Source organism: Triticum aestivum, chromosome 5D (genome assembly GCF_018294505.1).
Source record: "Triticum aestivum cultivar Chinese Spring chromosome 5D, IWGSC CS RefSeq v2.1, whole genome shotgun sequence".
Taxonomy (NCBI): Eukaryota; Viridiplantae; Streptophyta; class Magnoliopsida; order Poales; family Poaceae; genus Triticum; species Triticum aestivum.
The window spans coordinates 520,094,181-520,111,485 of record NC_057808.1 but is presented as its reverse complement, the minus strand read 5'-3'; the positions used below and the strand labels follow the sequence as shown (position 1 = coordinate 520,111,485).

General features: G+C 44.9%; 3 protein-coding genes across 3 annotated transcripts; 2 read left to right on the top strand and 1 right to left on the bottom strand.

Annotated features, from left to right (window-relative positions):
• The first annotated feature begins 8,362 nt into the window (after positions 1 to 8,362).
• On the top strand, positions 8,363 to 9,212 carry LOC123125926 (uncharacterized). The gene is made up of 3 exons (XM_044546364.1): positions 8,363 to 8,506; positions 8,715 to 8,814; positions 8,922 to 9,212. Exons 1-3 carry the CDS (start codon positions 8,407 to 8,409, stop codon positions 9,043 to 9,045), a joined length of 324 nt encoding a protein of 107 aa, XP_044402299.1. The 5' UTR covers positions 8,363 to 8,406; the 3' UTR covers positions 9,046 to 9,212.
• Positions 9,213 to 10,047: 835 nt separating this feature from the next.
• Positions 10,048 to 14,714, top strand: LOC123123403 (triacylglycerol lipase SDP1). Its single transcript, XM_044543907.1, has 4 exons — positions 10,048 to 11,362; positions 11,949 to 12,815; positions 13,292 to 13,435; positions 13,532 to 14,714. Exons 1-4 carry the CDS (start codon positions 10,808 to 10,810, stop codon positions 14,531 to 14,533), a joined length of 2,568 nt encoding a protein of 855 aa, XP_044399842.1. The 5' UTR covers positions 10,048 to 10,807; the 3' UTR covers positions 14,534 to 14,714.
• A 146-nt stretch (positions 14,715 to 14,860) lies between these two features.
• On the bottom strand, positions 14,861 to 16,804 carry LOC123123404 (zerumbone synthase). Its single transcript, XM_044543908.1, has 2 exons — positions 16,601 to 16,804; positions 14,861 to 15,936 (listed from the first exon to the last, which is right to left on the bottom strand). The coding sequence occupies exons 1-2, from the start codon at positions 16,648 to 16,650 to the stop codon at positions 15,135 to 15,137; spliced, it is 852 nt and encodes a 283-aa protein (XP_044399843.1). The 5' UTR covers positions 16,651 to 16,804; the 3' UTR covers positions 14,861 to 15,134.
• Positions 16,805 to 17,305: the final 501 nt, after the last annotated feature.

The following is a 17,305-nucleotide window of genomic DNA, read 5'->3' as shown; positions in this document are numbered from 1 at the left end:
GGGGCCCTCCGAGATAGGTGGCCCCACCCGGTGGACCTCCGGGACCCTTCCCGTGGTCCCGGTACAATACCGGTAACCCCCGAAACTTTCCCGGTGGCCGAAACTTGACTTCCTATATATAATTCTTCACCTCCGGACCATTCCGGAACCTCTCGTGACGTCCGGGATCTCATCCGGGACTCCGAACAACTTTTGGGTTTCCGCATACATATATCTCTACAACCCTAGCGTCACCGAACCTTAAGTGTGTAGACCCTACGGGTTCGGGAGACATGCAGACATGACCGAGACGCCTCTCCGGTCAATAACCAACAGCGGGATCTGGATACCCATGTTGGCTCCCACATGTTCCACGATGATCTCATCGGATGAACCACGGTGTCGAGGATTCAATCAATCTCGTATACAATTCCCTTTGTCAATCGGTATGTTACTTGCCCGAGATTCGATCGTCGGTATCCCAATACCTTGTTCAATCTTGTTACCGGCAAGTCTCTTTACTCGTACCGCAATGCATGATCCCGTGACTAACGCCTTAGTCACATTGAGCTCATTATGATGATGCATTACCGAGTGGGCCCAGAGATACCTCTCCGTCACACGGAGTGACAAATCCCAGTCTCGATCCGTGCCAACCCAGCAGACACTTTCGGAGATACCCGTAGTGCACCTTTATAGTCACCCAGTTACGTTGTGACGTTTGGCACACCCAAAGCACTCCTACGGTATCCGGGAGTTGCACGATCTCATAGTCTAAGGAAAAGATACTTGACATTGGAAAAGCTATAGCAAACGAAACTACACGATCTTTTATGCTATGCTTAGGATTGGGTCTTGCCCATCACATCATTCTCCTAATGATGTGATCCCGTTATCAATGACATCCCATGTCCATAGTCAGGAAACCATGACTATCTGTTGATCAACGAGCTAGTCAACTAGAGGCTTACTAGGGACACGTTGTGGTCTATGTATTCACACATGTATTACGATTTCCGGACAATACAATTATAGCATGAACAATAGACAATTATCATGAACAATGAAATATATTAATAACCATTTATTATTGCCTCTAGGGCATATTTCCAACAACAACTGCATTACCATCATCAATTGAGCAGATGACCTTGAGGACTACACGGGTCCACAAGAGAGGTCGCACTCCTTCGTGTCTGCTTACGTTATGCATCGCTTAATATGATGACATGCTGCTTTATCGTCGTGTTCACCTATTAGACTCCGAGTCAGGTCCAAACTAATGCAGAAACTTGAGTTTTTAAATGGTTGTGGGGTACATATTGGGGCAACAATTAGTACTATCTCTCTACTATCCTGTTAATCTCGGGTGTCTACTATGAGTTTCATGTTGGGTGCAAACAAACATTAAAGGAGCCATTATCTGTATTATTTAACTAAAGCTATTATCTACCTACTATCATTGGTTTTGGGTCTATCCATAGTTTGCTACCATCACTCTGGATTTGTGCATGCACTCCTTACATAATCTCACTATGTTTTATTCCTATGCATGTCAGTTATCGTACACAATGGAACTAAACATGTAGAGCAAAAGAGACGAGCCTTGCGTGGCAATAAAATTTCATGCAGACGTCGCTCCATGGTGGGCGCAAAGGCAGCCCCCCCCCCCACCCATTTCGGATCGTAATCAAGAGGAAGATAACTGTTCTGAGGGGGATTCAGAAGGAGAAGACCACTCCTATTTACCCCCTGAGGTCTTCGCTCTAACTTGGCATGCTGATGTTGGTAATATCATGCATATGGTGCCTTGCATTGCTTACTGTATACATCAAATATGTCATCTGCTTAGTTTAGACATGCTTTGTGTCAATGCCATCTGTTAGTTTCTTTATCGTATATGTGAATCATGCAATGCCATCTTGTTTAGCCAGGCATCATATATGTGAATTTTGCAATGCCACCCTGGTTAGCCAGTCATCTTATATGTGAATTATATCATGCCATCATTTTTTATTACGTATTAAATTTGTCAACAATTTTAGTACATTCAATTACTGTTCCTGTGCATCAGCCATTCGGCACGGTCATGAAAAAATCTGGAGTGGAAGCAAGGTCTTCAGAGCAGACAATGCTATCTGACGAAGCGCATGTCTTGCTGGTTACGGATAGCTCCTCGGAGGAGGATTCAGAGACAGATGACCAGTCCTATTCCCCCCCCCCCCCGAGGTGCATGCTCTAACTTGGCAGGGTTATGTTGCTCATATCGTGCGTATGGTATCTTGCATTGCTATGTCATTTGCTTAGTTTAGACATGCTTTGTGTGAATGCCACCTGTTTAGTGTCTAATTACCATATATGTGAATTATGCAATGTCATCTTGTTGCAAGACATTATATATGTGAATTATGTAGTGCAATCTTGTTGCAAGGCATTATATATGTGAATTATGCAATGCCATGCTGTTAGCCAAGCGTCATATATGTGAATTATATCATGCCGTCCTTTTTTTTGTATTTCTCGTTGCATTTGTCAACAATGTTTGTATATTCAACTGCTCTTCCTATGCATCAGCCATTTGAATTGGTGATGGAGAAATCTGGAGCAAAAACAAGGTCTTCAGAGCAGACAATGCTACCTACTGAAGCAGATATCTTGCTGGTTACAGATAGCTCTTCAGAGGAGGATTCAGAGGCAGATGACCAGTCCTATTATCCCCCTGAGGTGTATGCTCAAACTTGGCAGGGCTACATTACTCATATCATGCATATGTTGTATTGCAATGCCTAGTTTTTACATCATATACACAATATTGAATGCCATCTCCTTAGTTGACACATCATATATGCGGTTGCCCTCTGCTCACTTGCTTAGTATATAAATCATATATTTGAATTATATCATGCCGTGATGTTTACATAGACAACATGTATCTGAATTATGGCATGCCAACCCATTTTCTAAAGACATAATATAGTTATATCATCTCATCCTATTTACATAGTCATCATATTTTGAATTATGTCATTCTATCCGTGAATTATATCATGCCATCATGTTTCCATCGACGGCATGTTTGTGATTAATGGCATGCCAACCACTTTGATAGACACATCGTATAGTTATATCATGTCATCCTGTTTACATAGTCATCATATTTTGAAGTATGTCATTCTATCCTGTTTAGTTAGCCATCATACATGTGAAATTGTGTCATGCTATCCTGTTTAATTAGCCACCATATATGTGAAATTATGTCCTACTATTCTGTTTGGTTAGACAACATAAATGTGAATTATTTCATGCCATGTTTTCTTCCCTACTATCCATTGCACCTGTCTATCTTACAATGTTTGTACATTCAATTACTTTTCTTGTTTATCAGCCATTTCAATTGGAGGGGTGATGGCAGTATCTGTGGGAGTAAAAACACGGTCTTCAGAAAAGATCATGCTACCTGTCGATGCAGATAGAACCACGGTTGTACTTGCCCAAAAACCAGCCCCACCACACATAACCCAGACTCACGCAGATTGTACCCCTACCCAGTTGGACAGAGAACCAGCTACACCCCTTCTAACCCCAACCCCAGCAGATAGTAACCCAGTTCCAGTTGACACAGCACCGTCTCCACCACAGAGCACCCAAACACGAGCAGTTAGTAAGGCCATTGCAGTGCCCAAAGCACGAGGACCACCACTCCGAACCCCAAGTCAATGCTTAAAGCAGAAGAAGAATTGTTCTCAGGTCAGGTTCCGTAGCTATGGTTCATACTACTTTGCTCCTGCATCACGGTATTTACTCATACCAACTAATTTCAAATTTGAAGGATGCAATTGAAACTCCAATGGCGCAACAGGTATGTTTTAAACATGTTTCTTTAACGTGTTTGCTGTTGTAACTTGCTCTATGTTGATTTCAGTTTCAATTGAATAAACGGTTATGTTCTCATGCCATGCACATTACAAGTGTTGTTATTGTTGTGTAGTTTCTCACACTTATATTTTGTCTATGCTGCTTTGTCTTAAATAGATATGATTCGAACTGTATATCTTGATTTGGCAACATAAACTAGAATGATATAGACCATACAGTGACCATACTACATAGATATATGTTTGTTTCATGTTGTTATTCTGTCCACCTTACTACTGAACTGGTTTACCAAAATGAGTTTCATATACTACATTGTAAACCTGTGATGTGTTTGTTTGTTTCTCTTTTAGAACGCGGATAAAATATTGGAGAAGAGTACCCCATTATGCAATGGTAAAGGAAGTAATGCAGATAAGGATCAAGATACTGAGACATCCCTGTTGGTCTCCAAGAAAGCTGATAAAAACTATATTGAAGACACTGAGACAACCCCAAAGTCCTATCTTGATGTAGTGTTCGAGTTACTGGCTACTACTGCTGGCACCAGCTCTTCGAACTCACTGCCCGAATCAGTTCGGCTTCTTGAGTCTCAACTTCAAGTTGAAAGACATCGATCAGATGTTATGCGACAGGAAGCCGAAGGACTGAGGAAGTCCCTGCAGAATTCAGATGCATACTTTCTGGTGCAACAGCAAGTGCTGGAGGATTTAAGCGCCAAACAAGAGAAAGTTAATAAGCTTGCTAAGCATCTTGCCAGCATTATGGGTACCCAGGATATTGTTTCTTGAACTCTTCTGAAGTGGTTTCGGTTCTGGACTTGTTTTGCTGTGGCGTTTATTTGCACTGGTCGCCAACTTTGACAACCAGTGTATATGATATGCTGCTTTGTTCCCTATATTTGCACTGGTGGCGAACTTTGATGCCCAGTGGATGTAATATGGGTAATAGCCGCGATAGCCTAGCGTAAGTTGCTTGCTTATTTATTTCCTTGTTGGTTCCCTATATTTGCACTGGTGGCGAACTTTGATGCCCAGTGGATGTAATATGTGTAATAGCCGTGATAGCCTAGCGTAAGTTGCTTGCTTATTTATTTACTTGTTGTCTTGTTTATTTGTTTGCTTGTAGTCAGTGCAGTTCTTTTTCCGCGGTTTGCTAGTGGCCGCAATAACCTATTTTTTAAAACTAGGCCACAATAACCATGGGCTACATATTTACTGTAGTTACCATGGGCCTTCTACAGGCTGTAGAAACACTGGGCCTTCTACGGGCCGTAGAACCAATGGGCCTTCTACGGGGCGTAGAAACAATGGGCCTTCTACGCGCCGTAGACACAATGGGCCTTCTATGGGCCGTATCATCAATGGGCCTTCTACGGGCCGTATGATCGATTGGCCAAACATGGGCCAATAACAGACCGCATTATGGCCGTAAATGGGCTAGAGTTGGAATTGTCCGTTCATGGGCCGACCATAACGGGCCGTCGTTAATCGGCCGTATTTGATGACGCTATGAAAACGGCCCAACGTATTAACGGGCCACAAACGGGCCAACTGTAACCACGGGCTGAATTTGGCCCACAAGCAGAAAATGACAGTAACGGGCCGTAAGTAAACGAATGCTGGAAATGAGCCCAAGAATAAATGGGCCCTGAGAAGGCCGAAAGATAACATGGGCTAGAAACGGCCCAATGGAATAATGGGCCGTTAATGGGTATAAAGTGATACACTGTTCATTATGGAATAGTTTCACCACGGGCCGTTAATGGGCCAAGAGTTACAAAGGGCCTCATATGGGCCGACAGACTTCATGGGCTATACATGGGCCGGAAGTTAAAACGGGCTGGAATCATATTGCACGGCCCAGATGACGCTACTGGGCCTAATTCGAATATGTCATAACGGGCCCTGGGTTAGCGGGCTGTAAATGGGCTATATGCGAACAGGCCGTTAACAGGCTTTCCGTGGGCCGGCCCGCCACCTTTTGACCAAGTCAAACGGGCCGGCCTTTTCACAGGAATGGGCCTCTATTGGGCTGTGCCACGTGTCGACGTATCATAGGCGCCTTCGGTCCAATGAGTGGATGACATCTGTCCCAACGGTGAGCCGACACGTGTTTCCTCCAGCCAATGATGATTTTACACGTGGAAAATCCCCATTAGTCGGGGCTGTTAACGGGTTATCGGATCCAAAACCGGACCCGATAGCTTAACGGCAAGCCGTTACGGTGGATGCCACGTGTCGGTCACCCTTGACGAAAGCACTTCTATGACGCGCGATTTATCGTCATGGAAGTGGACACTTCCGTGATGATAATTTCGGTAATGTCATGGAACACTTCTACGACAGCACAGGTATGACTATCTTGATTATGTCATACATGGATGTACATGCATGACAAAAAACGTGACCTACTGTGACAAACACGTATCATCACGGAAGTGTATTTTTTTTGTAGTGCTGGTCTTGCACATGTAGGTTCTGCTGTCAGAGGTTTAGACCCACTGTTCGACCCATTTTGCATATGGGGAAATGAGATGTCCATGAATATCAGTCAAGTCAAGAAACTTAGAAAGATTGTCAGGATAAAGAAACTTGCGACGAATGACAGTAAGATCTTTGTTTGCATAATGAAGAAGACATCAGCCAACTATAGCATGGTATTAACTATTTTACCTTGTTTTTTCCCTTGTGCAATTTCAAAATTTAGAACAGCTATTTATGCATATCTTTGTTTTCAGTCCTTTCCAAAACAGTTCACTCATGATTACCTCTCAAACCACCTGCATGGTCAAGAGGCGAGGAAGGTATTCATTCAACACTCACGGTACAATATTGAAGTCTTCCTCAAGAGGACGACGGTTGGGGGGGCAATTATCCATAGCCACTCGCCTAAAGTTGCAAGGACATTCAACATCACTGAAGGCACAATATTTGCCTTCCGCTTCTGCAGTTTCCCAGATGTGATTTATCTGTCTATTTATCGTGTATGATGCTACTTTCCAAAGGTTATCGATGTTGCATGTGAAACTTGGTGTTGTTGTGTAATGGCGTAGCTAGCTATATGCCTACATGGTGTAACTAAGTGCTGAAGCTATCTGATTTAATTCAATTATGAAATCATGGTTGCCGTAATATGGATATAAAATATATTGTGTGTTTTATAAGAAAGGTCAATTTGATTACTAAATGGATTATCAATTGCAGACGGTTTCTGTTGCAGACGGTTTCTCAGACAACATCATGGGCGATGAACTCAAACAACACACATGGTTTCTGGAAAGTAGGCGTGTTGGATTAATGAACAATCACACACGACTTATGCCAGACAATTGTTTGTGTTAGGCCACCTTGCACAAACGTTTCCACATAAAAAAATTGTGTGTGATATATACATGTGAACAGAAATGTTTTTTTGGGATTCACTGTGTGGGATATACATACGAATGGAAATGATTGGGCATGTATAATTGTCTTCGATGCCTTGCCCAATCGCAAACGAGCTCATTTTGCCCCGCGTGTGTGACCGGAGGACCTATCGCGGCGGTTTCGGGGTCGTGTGCGAAGGACCCCCCCCCCCCACCCCTATGCACACACAGCCAACGCGACGGTTTAAAACTCCGTCATGGAAAGGGGGAAAACCGTTTGTATAGCACGTCTCTGCACCAATGTAATAGAAGTACCTCCACTTGGTGTCTATAGATTTTTTTTTTATCATTATGTAGAAATGCACCAGTATTTAGCTAGTGTTTTATTATATGATAGTGGACAAGGGTTGGACAACCAATGCATACTTGTTAGCGAAACAAAAATGAAAATCCACATATATTAAATGGAAATTTCTAGCAAAAAAATAAGATGGGCGTTGTACATGTGGTACAATAAAAATAGTTGTGCTTCAATGACTATTGTTTGTTTCAATGTTCAGATAGCTTGTAATGTCCATACTGGCCCTATAGAGTCATTTATGACCTCTTGCCTATTGAGAAGTATGAAGGTCTGACATTGATTTGGGTACATCCTAAGATTTCCATTGGAAGAAATAAATGGTAGGTCTTAACTTCCTATATTCCTTCATCAATTATCTTTAGTAATGACCCATTAAGTAATACATCAACGGATATGTACCAAAATCACACTATTATGTGACTATATATGCTACAGTTTCTATATGATATAGAGTCATCTCTTGCATACTGGCATGTACAGTATCAAAACACTTCAGTTCACCAAGAACCATGGGTGGCTTGTAATGTCCATCTTGACCCTATAGAGTTATTGATGACCTCTTGCCTATTGAGAAGTATGAATGTCTCGCATTAATTTGGGTACATCCTAATATTTCCCTTTGAAGAAATAAATGGTAGATCTTAACTTTATATCTTTAGTACTTATCTTCTGTCATTAATTATCTTTAGTAATGATCTAATAAATAGTATCAATTGATAGGTACCAAATCACACTATTATGTGACTATATATGTTACGGTTTCTATAGGATATAGAGTCGTCTCTTGCATACTCGCAAGGATCTGAACTTTAATTCACAAAGAACCATGGGTGGTCATTTCTGCCTCCTTGTTTCTTTTTGCTTGGTCGCCATTCTTTTCACCCATGCACCGCTAGCGGCTACCTATCAACTTAAATCTAAGTCAGGTGATCCTTCTTTAATTTGTACATATAGATCTTACACGAGAAGTTTAGATCTATTCTGAACTAGTGTAGGTATGCAAAAAATTCAGACTAATTTTTGTCATCCTTTTCATAAAATAAGTTGTCAAAGAAATATAATTCCATGTTCTTCACATAGTTAACAATTTTTCGATCATAGACAATGACTAATAGTCGTATTTTGTTTTTTCAGATGATTTCACAAAAGAATCTTTAGAGTATATCCCGCTTGACTACCATGATATAGCTCCAACTCCCGTCACCCCCATTACACCAGCACCGCCATGCATAGGGTAATTTCAATGTTGCTCTAGTGTAATTAAGTTATGTATACATACAAGCGTATTGTTTACCTTATGCTATTTTGGCTTGCTAAATAATTAATTATATGTTTCTACAGTTGTCATTCCTCTACGGATCAGGAAAAGCCACCTGCTGCACAACATTCACAAGTCAGTGAAGATAAGTCGCCATCACATGAAAAGGAGAAAAATAAGGCGACACAAAAACATGTGTCATTTTAAAATGAGTTTTACACCTTCATGTAGTATGTAATGACTTCTCAACAACATATGCATATGTTCTAATCAATAAGACCCATCTAGTGAATGATCTACTATCTTTCTGTGATATATGTGGTCCATCTTGTTATTTGGAAACATGAGAGTCAAAGCTTGCATTGTGAAACAAAGGCATGGTTCACATATATGTGAATCTATCTTCCTTTTTCAGAAATACCTAATGCAATTCACACACACACACACACACACAGTCGTGGGGCATGAAGAATCGTTGGCGCCTGCATTCATCGAAGCTTCGTGCAGTGATGTTGGTTGATCGATGTGCACCTTTTGGTGGTTCGGGTCTGTTGTGTTCATGGCCAGTAAATCTTAAACCGGTTGTGTGCTATTAGTCGGGATTTTTTTTAATCATGTAGTGAGTGTTTCGTGGTGAGCGCTCGCAACGTGTTTCCTACTGGTGCCTCAACTCGCAACTGTCTTTTCTGTCCTCTTTTGTTGCTTGTTAGAACTGGATATTTTTGTTAAGCAATTAACAGACAGTGAGTTAAATTGCTGGGGAAAACACTTTTATACAGGGATTAATAAATTGATAATGTTATCTGACGAACATTAGCTGGGAAGGGGGTGGCAAGCAAACACATTTTCCTGGCAATTTTAGTTGCAACGCGGGATCAAACGGTGACAATTTTAAAAGGAAAATGTCTTTCTCTAAAGAAATTGTCTATGCTATTATGAAGAAATTGCCAACCCACGTACAACTAAAACTGCTATCTAAACGTTCGCAAATGTCGACCCTTCCGAGCAAACATCCGCCGGTTAAGAGGGTCCTTAAAAATCACATTTGCTCGACCATGATTTTATAATTAGGGAAAGAAAACATCCACAAACCCTTTTCAGGTTATGATATTTTTCAGGTGCAACTGTCGGTTTACTCCTACCGTAGTCCACAGCCACCACTGTGCTTTGTCGATACGGGCACGACTCATTTGGTCACGGCCACTTTCCCGATCCCTTCTCGTTGCGGCCTCCGACGTCCTCCCCTGCCCCACCCAACTGCTTCCCGCGAAAGCAACGAACCCATCATCATCAAATCCGGCGACCGATCCGTCATCCTCCTCCTCGCGGTCGCAGCGCCATTAAAATTCCTCCCACTCCCATTCCCCCGCCTCCCGTATCCCGCAGCTACAGCTAGCTGGAGGATTTTGCGTCCACGCCTGCCCCACTCCTCGCCCAGTCCCAGTCCCAGTCCCCTTCACTTCCACGCGAAGAAGATTTTATATTCCTGCATAATCCCCCAGGCGATCGGATTTCCCATGTTGGAAGCTTGCGCGGAGTAGTTTCTCCATTTTCAATTGGGTTTTTATTGCTTTGCTTCTTCTTTCCCCCACGCTTCCTCCTCCTCGACGCGAGGCCGTGATCGGGATCGTGCGACCACTGTGCCTATTTAGGTCGCCGGGATCGCTGGTCCGGTAGCCGGCGCCGCTCGAAATTGGATCCTTTTACCTCGGTTTCGTGTCGCCGCGAGGCTCCGTCGTTCATTGGCTTGTCCGCTTACTATATCTCGCGTAAAGATCAGTTTTGGCTTTGCTGCCGGGAGTGGGTTGGTCAACACGATTTGGGGATTTTTACAGTCGAACAAAGGTTGCTTCTGCTGATAATCCGAGCTCGCTTTTTCTACCGAGCTCAGTTCGAGATTGAAATCGAGCTGGAGTTTTCCATTTTCTGACCTCGCCGGAGTCGCCGAGTGACTTCATTTCAGTCGTCAATGGAGGAGTCCGGGGAGGCGAGCATCGGGCCCTTCAGGATCGGCCCGTCGACGCTCCTCGGCCGTGGCGCCGCGCTCCGCGTGCTCCTGCTCAGCTCGCTCTGGCGCCTGCGGGCCCGGGCGCGCGCCGCGACGAGCGCCGCGCTCTGGCGTGCGCGCGGGGCCGCGCTGCCCATGGCGGCGTCCTGGCTGCACCTCAGGAACACCCACGGCGTCCTCCTCGCGGTCGTGCTCCTCGGGCTGCTCCTCAGGAAGCTCTCCGGGGCGCGCTCGCGGCTGGCGCTGGCGCGCCGGCGTCAGCTCTGCAAGAGCGCGATGCGGTACGCGGGGACCTACGAGGAGTGGGTGCGCGCCGCCAAGGTGCTCGACAGAATGACCGACCAGGTCAATGAGTCGGACTTCTACGACGTTGAGTTGATCGGGAGCAGGCTCGACGAGCTCCGGCGTCGGAGGGAGGAGGGGTCGCTCCGGGACGTGGTGTTCTGCATGCGCGGCGATCTCGTCAGGAACTTGGGGAACATGTGTAATCCTGAGCTGCACAAAGGCAGGTTGGAGGTATTTGACATAATAGCACCTCTCATTCTTTTTTTGTCTGTTCTAGTATTACAAGATGTTTTTCTATACCAAGGTTGTGGTAAATGGCTATATTTAGAAAGTATAGGAATCAATTGTCTCATTCTTTTGGTTCTTCTCCATTATCTAAATTTACGCATATATGTTGGGTCATTGCACTTCTTATTCTCCAGTATCCATTCGCTTATTCTTAGTATCTATGCCGATTTATTCTTAGTATATATGCCAAAGGCATTGTCAATTGTTATAGTTGGTTCCTACAAAAAGGTTGGCTGAGTGTTTCTATGTTACTACAAACCTATAACAAGGTTTATTACTGTTTTCAACTGAAAATTATGCACTGTCAAATGCTGAATTGACTATACTGTCTTCCATTTCTTAGTATTTATGCTGAGGCCATTTTCAAATTTTATAGGTGTTCCTATAAAAAAAATTGGCCAAGTGTTTCTATGTTACAGACCTATAACAGGGTATATTACTGTTTCAACTGAAAATTATGCATTGTCAAATGTTCAATTAACTGTACTATCTTCCATTCTGGTTACACAGTTGATCTATTGTAATGCAGGTGCCTAGGCTAATAAAAGATTTCATTGACGAGGTTTCGACTCAACTGAAAATGGTGTGTGAATCTGATACAGATGAATTACTTTTGGAAGAGAAGCTTGCCTTTGTTCAGGAAACCAGACATGCCTTTGGAAGGACTGCGCTACTCTTAAGTGGGGGTGCTTCACTGGGGTCATTCCATGTAGGTGTAGTGAAAACTTTGGTTGAGCATAAGCTTCTTCCTCGGATAGTGGCAGGATCGAGTGTGGGTTCCATTATATGCTCAATTGTCGCTACCCGGACATGGCCTGAGATTGAGAGCTTCTTCATAGACTCACTACAGATCTTAAAGTTCTTTGATAGGATAGGTGGAGTTTTTGCTGTTACAAAACGGGTTATGACTTATGGTGCACTTCATGACATTAGCCAGATGCAAAGGCTTTTGAGGGATCTCACAAGTAACTTAACATTTCAAGAGGCTTACGACATAACTGGCCGTGTTCTTGGGGTCACTGTTTGCTCTCCTAGAAAGAATGAGCCACCTCGCTGCCTCAACTACCTGACATCACCACATGTTGTCATTTGGAGTGCTGTAACTGCCTCTTGTGCATTCCCGGGCCTCTTTGAAGCTCAGGAGCTGATGGCAAAGGATAGATTTGGCCACATAGTTCCCTTCCATGCTCCCTTTGCCACAGATCCAGAACAAGGTCCTGGAGCATCCAAACGCCGGTGGAGGGACGGAAGTCTGGAGATGGATTTGCCAATGATGCAACTGAAGGAGTTGTTCAATGTAAATCATTTCATTGTGAGCCAAACTAATCCTCACATCTCTCCACTCCTCCGAATGAAGGAGATCGTCAGAGCCTATGGAGGCCGCTTTGCCGGAAAGGTTTGTTTCTGACCTTTAATTATGTTAGGTTAATGGTTTGTGTGTGGTTTATCTTAGCATGCAGGACTTTAGCTCTTGCTGCAAGTAATTTAGAATTGTTCTCCTGCTCTTGAATACTAGCTCATCATTTCCCCACACACAAAAAGTTCTCATCATTTTCCCACGTGTTGCTGCACAATGCCTAACTGTCTACTATAGATTTCTTTTCTTCTAAATGGAGGGTTTCCCCCCGGTCTCCGCCTAACTGTCTACTAGATATATGCAATAACTGGCTAATGGTAGGATGGGTTGCTATTATTATTTGATGGAGGACATCCAAGCAATGTTCTGTAGCAAATACATTTGCACCTAATTTATCTTACAACTTTGTTATTGTGATTCCATATCTTCACTGAACACTAGACATTGCAATGCCTTCCGAATGTCAATTCATACCTGTTGCGTTACCAGCTCTAATTCTGATCTAAATTGTATAGCTTGCTCGTCTTGCTGAGATGGAGGTGAAGTATCGATGTAATCAAGTTCTGGAAATTGGCCTCCCACTGGGAGGACTTGCAAAGTTGTTTGCTCAGGATTGGGAAGGTGATGTCACCATGGTTATGCCAGCAACAGTAGCTCAGGTACCTTTGTTAATAATATCTTCATAGCTTGCATAGGTAATGCTGGTCCTTTGGATTCAAAATGCTCACCTTATATTACATCTTTTGAATTTGCAGTACTTGAAGATTATACAAAACCCGACATATCCAGAGCTCCAAATGGCTGCCAACCAGGGTCGCAGGTGCACATGGGAGAAGATCTCTGCGATCAGAGCAAACTGTGCAATTGAACTTGCATTGGATGAATCCATAGCAGCCCTCAACCACAAACGAAGGCTAAGAAGAAGCATTGAAAGGGCAGCAGCTTCTTCCCAGGGATATACCGACAATGTTCGAGTCAAAACACCAAGGAGGGTACCATCATGGAGCTGCATAAGTCGAGAGAATTCATCAGGATCTCTCTCAGAAGATCACTTCGCGGCCGCCATTTCATCCAATCACCAAGGTACTATTCGAGTTGATGGTGCACCAAGCACGTCTCATCATGTTCGTCATAGGTCACATGACGGAAGTGAGAGCGAATCAGAGACCATCGACCTAAATTCATGGACCAGGAGTGGCGGGCCCCTGATGAGGACTTCATCAGCTGACCAGTTCATCAACTTTATCCAGAATCTCGAGATTGAGTCCGAGTTTGATGGGGTTCATACAATAGAGGGTGGCAATGCAGGTATTTTCACAGGACCCACATTTCCTAGAGATCCATATCCAACCAACATTTCCAGAGCTACTACACCAGACGGCCCAGATAGATGCACAGAGGTTTCTGAAACAGAGTCATGCAACAGTACTAGCAACGTAAGCATCGCTGTGTCTGAAGGAGATCTGCTGCAACCTGGGAGGACTACCAACGGGATTCTACTTAATTTTGTCAGAAGAGAAGATCTGATTGCTCGGCATAACGGCGATGCTGACGTGGCCGAGAGCTCCTTACCTCAAGCATATGTGGACAGAACACATTCAGAATCGGGTGACGCCATCTCAGCTGCTTCTGACAGCTCTGAAGATAACAAAGATGTGGCTGACTCGGACAATCCCTCGGTTTCTCATACAGATTTTGTAACTCCGCCTCAACCCTCTGTTGACGATAACGAAGATGCTAAGCTAGATTTTAAATAATTCTTAATGGTTTGGTGCAGCAACAATGATGTACGTATATGATAATTGCAGTGTCTATTTAGAGAGCACTGCTGACAGCAGCATATCTGTTGTGTGAAGTAGATGATTGGTACTGATGATACATTGATAGAAGCCTTTCTTGGCGTCGACATAAATGGAATTCAGTGTTTGTTGTACCACAGGCTCTACCTGGTCAAGATTCTTCTGAACTAAACACACATTATAACAACTCTGGAAATCCATTTCTGTACACATATTCAGTTATCATATACATGCACAAAAATTCTGAGAAAATCATATATGAACTAACAGGGCTTCCAACTCAAATTTTCGAAGTTAACTGGTTTCTATTTCGCAGATATACTGCCACAGAAGTCTTTATGAAACTCTTAACTGAATGTTACACAAGGTCCTGTCACATCTCACAGGTTCAACAGAGTAATATCAATAATAATCAGCACTGTCCTTAAGCACTAATATAGAACAATTATCCAATTTTACACATGATCACCCACCTTATTGACATGCTAACACAGGCAAATCAGAAATGGTACTCAAATGCTTTCAGATACCAAGTAACAAATGCAGCTAAAGACTTCAACTAGTCCTCAAACGCCTTCAGGTTGCCATTCACAGATGTAAATCCACCGTCGACCACGAGGTTGAGCGCGCTGATGTACCTCGCTTCGTCGCTTGCCAGGTAGAGCACCGCCTCGGCGACATCCTTCGGCAGCAGATCAACACCTTTCAGGTTTGCCTCACTGCCAACAAAGGCCAGGAAGTCTCTCACTGCATCACCCTTTTGCTCCCCCTGGGGCAAATGCGGCATGGAGAGCGCTGTGGGCACGGCGTACGGCGACACGCAGTTCACCCGTATGCCATGCCTCCCCAGCTCCAATGCCACACTCTTGGTGAGACCCACCACTGCGTGCTTCGACGCGGTGTATGCGTGAGGCCCCATCCCTCCGATGACACTGGCAACGCTCGCCAACGAGACAATAGACCCCTTCTTGCTCGGGATCATGACGCGCGCCGCGTGCTTCATGCCCAGCAGCATGCCGTGCACGTTGATGTCGAACACCTTCTTGACATCAGCAAAGTCGAGGTTCCGGATATCGGTGACCTTGTCGCCCGTAATGCCGGCATTGTTGACCATGATGTCGAGGGTGCCAAACTTCTCGGCTGTTGCATCGACGGCCCGGCTTATGTCTTCCTCGACTGTGACGTCGCAGTGGACGAACAGGACATCGGGGTCGCCTCCGAGGGAGTCGCGGAGCTGCTGACCGGCTTCATCCTGGACATCTGCTATGCAAACCTTGGCGCCGTGCTGTCTGAAGAGGCGGACGATGGCTTCGCCGATACCGGAGGCGCCGCCGGTAACCAGCGCAACCTTCCCTTCCAACCTTTGATCCAGAAAAGCAAAGCAGTCAAATTTACAGCAAGCAAACATAGTAATAATGATGGAATTCAGTAGCATGAATTAGTAATTCTGTTCAAAATCTTAGTCCTGGTATGCATTAAACAACCATGGCCCCGGTATTATCCACATGAGCCCCCATTGTAATGTAACCCATCACCATCACTTGTACTAACAAACTTGAAGCTTAATGTTTCTGCTCCACACTGTGAAAAACAACACAGGAAACACAGAGCATCCGCATTTCATTTCTTGCTCTAGCTTTCCGACGGAGCATCAAGGCGCGCGTCATCCCTTATGCAACATGCAGCATCAATTTTTCGAATCTACTGCAGAAACCTTACCCTGCCTCCTGCAACATGCAACCTGAACTCCTGAAGAAAAAGACGCAGACACTGCAGTAAACGCGTGCTTCTCAGCCCTGGAGCAGAGGAGAGCAGAGCAGAGCAGAGGAGCGACGCGGCCAGCAAACTGCAAGGACCTCTCGCGTAACGCGAGCCACGCCATTGCAGGGCCATCAGACATCTAAAGCAGCGCTACTTGGGTTCGATCCGGTCAGGATCGAGCCCCTGCCGCGACAGATCATGGCGAAACCGGCAGCGACCGGGGGAAAGGGAGGAAGAGGAAGGAGGAGGTGAGCACACACGTACCGCGGCGCTGATGTGGAGGAGGAGGAGCTGCCGCCGGCGGCGGCCGACATCGTCTCGGGAGTGGAGCTCCGGCTTCGTTGCCGGGACGGGACGGGCGGGGCGGGGCGTCGTGGGGAGGCAGAAGCAGAGCGTGAGAGCTTCCACTGAATAATGCTCTTGCTGGTGGAGTGTGCGCTGTGAGATGCGATGCCCTAAATACAGTATGTGTTGTTGACTAAGGAAGAGTAATTAAGTTAATACGCTACACGTGGCCTCACGTGAGCTCCTGCTAGTGCGTGTTAGCAAATCAGTCCTCCGTCTCTGCGTTTATCAGACATCAGGCCTTCGAATCACACTGCTCTCTGTCTCGAGCAGTCGAGCTGGATCCTGCGGTGAGGTGTCCACCAATATGGGAAAGGTCGAGGGCCCCTGTGCATGTGTTCGCGTGGCACGATCATCAGGCGGCCGACCGACCGTCCAGCGAGGTTACCGATCTGTGACGGCCACGGAGATTGATATGGTCGGTGAGAGCACAAACAGTGGGAGGCGCAGCCGTGTCGCACGGCCGCTCACGGCAGATCAGATCACAGGCAGGCGTTGCCGCCACACCAAGGCCCACCCTTCGATGTTGACTTCGCCATGGCTTTTTTTGCTTGTTCGTTTCCCGGAGAATGACTAATCATCTTTTTTTCGTTTGTTTGTTTTCGAACTCGGGAATGATGGCTC

Bases quoted from the DNA above. Each gene is read 5' to 3' on its own strand.
- LOC123123404 (XM_044543908.1), bottom strand. From the start codon at position 16,650: ATGTCGGCCGCCGCCGGCGGCAGCTCCTCCTCCTCCACATCAGCGCCG. The intron at 15,937-16,600 runs GTACGTGTGTGC...TCTGGATCAAAG, and splicing joins TCCTCCACATCAGCGCCGCG to GTTGGAAGGGAAGGTTGCGC.
- LOC123123403 (XM_044543907.1), top strand. From the start codon at position 10,808: ATGGAGGAGTCCGGGGAGGCGAGCATCGGGCCCTTCAGGATCGGCCCG. The intron at 12,816-13,291 runs GTTTGTTTCTGA...TAAATTGTATAG, and splicing joins GAGGCCGCTTTGCCGGAAAG to CTTGCTCGTCTTGCTGAGAT. The intron at 13,436-13,531 runs GTACCTTTGTTA...TTGAATTTGCAG, and splicing joins TGCCAGCAACAGTAGCTCAG to TACTTGAAGATTATACAAAA.
- LOC123125926 (XM_044546364.1), top strand. From the start codon at position 8,407: ATGGGTGGTCATTTCTGCCTCCTTGTTTCTTTTTGCTTGGTCGCCATT. The intron at 8,507-8,714 runs GTGATCCTTCTT...TTGTTTTTTCAG, and splicing joins TCAACTTAAATCTAAGTCAG to ATGATTTCACAAAAGAATCT. The intron at 8,815-8,921 runs GTAATTTCAATG...ATGTTTCTACAG, and splicing joins CCAGCACCGCCATGCATAGG to TTGTCATTCCTCTACGGATC.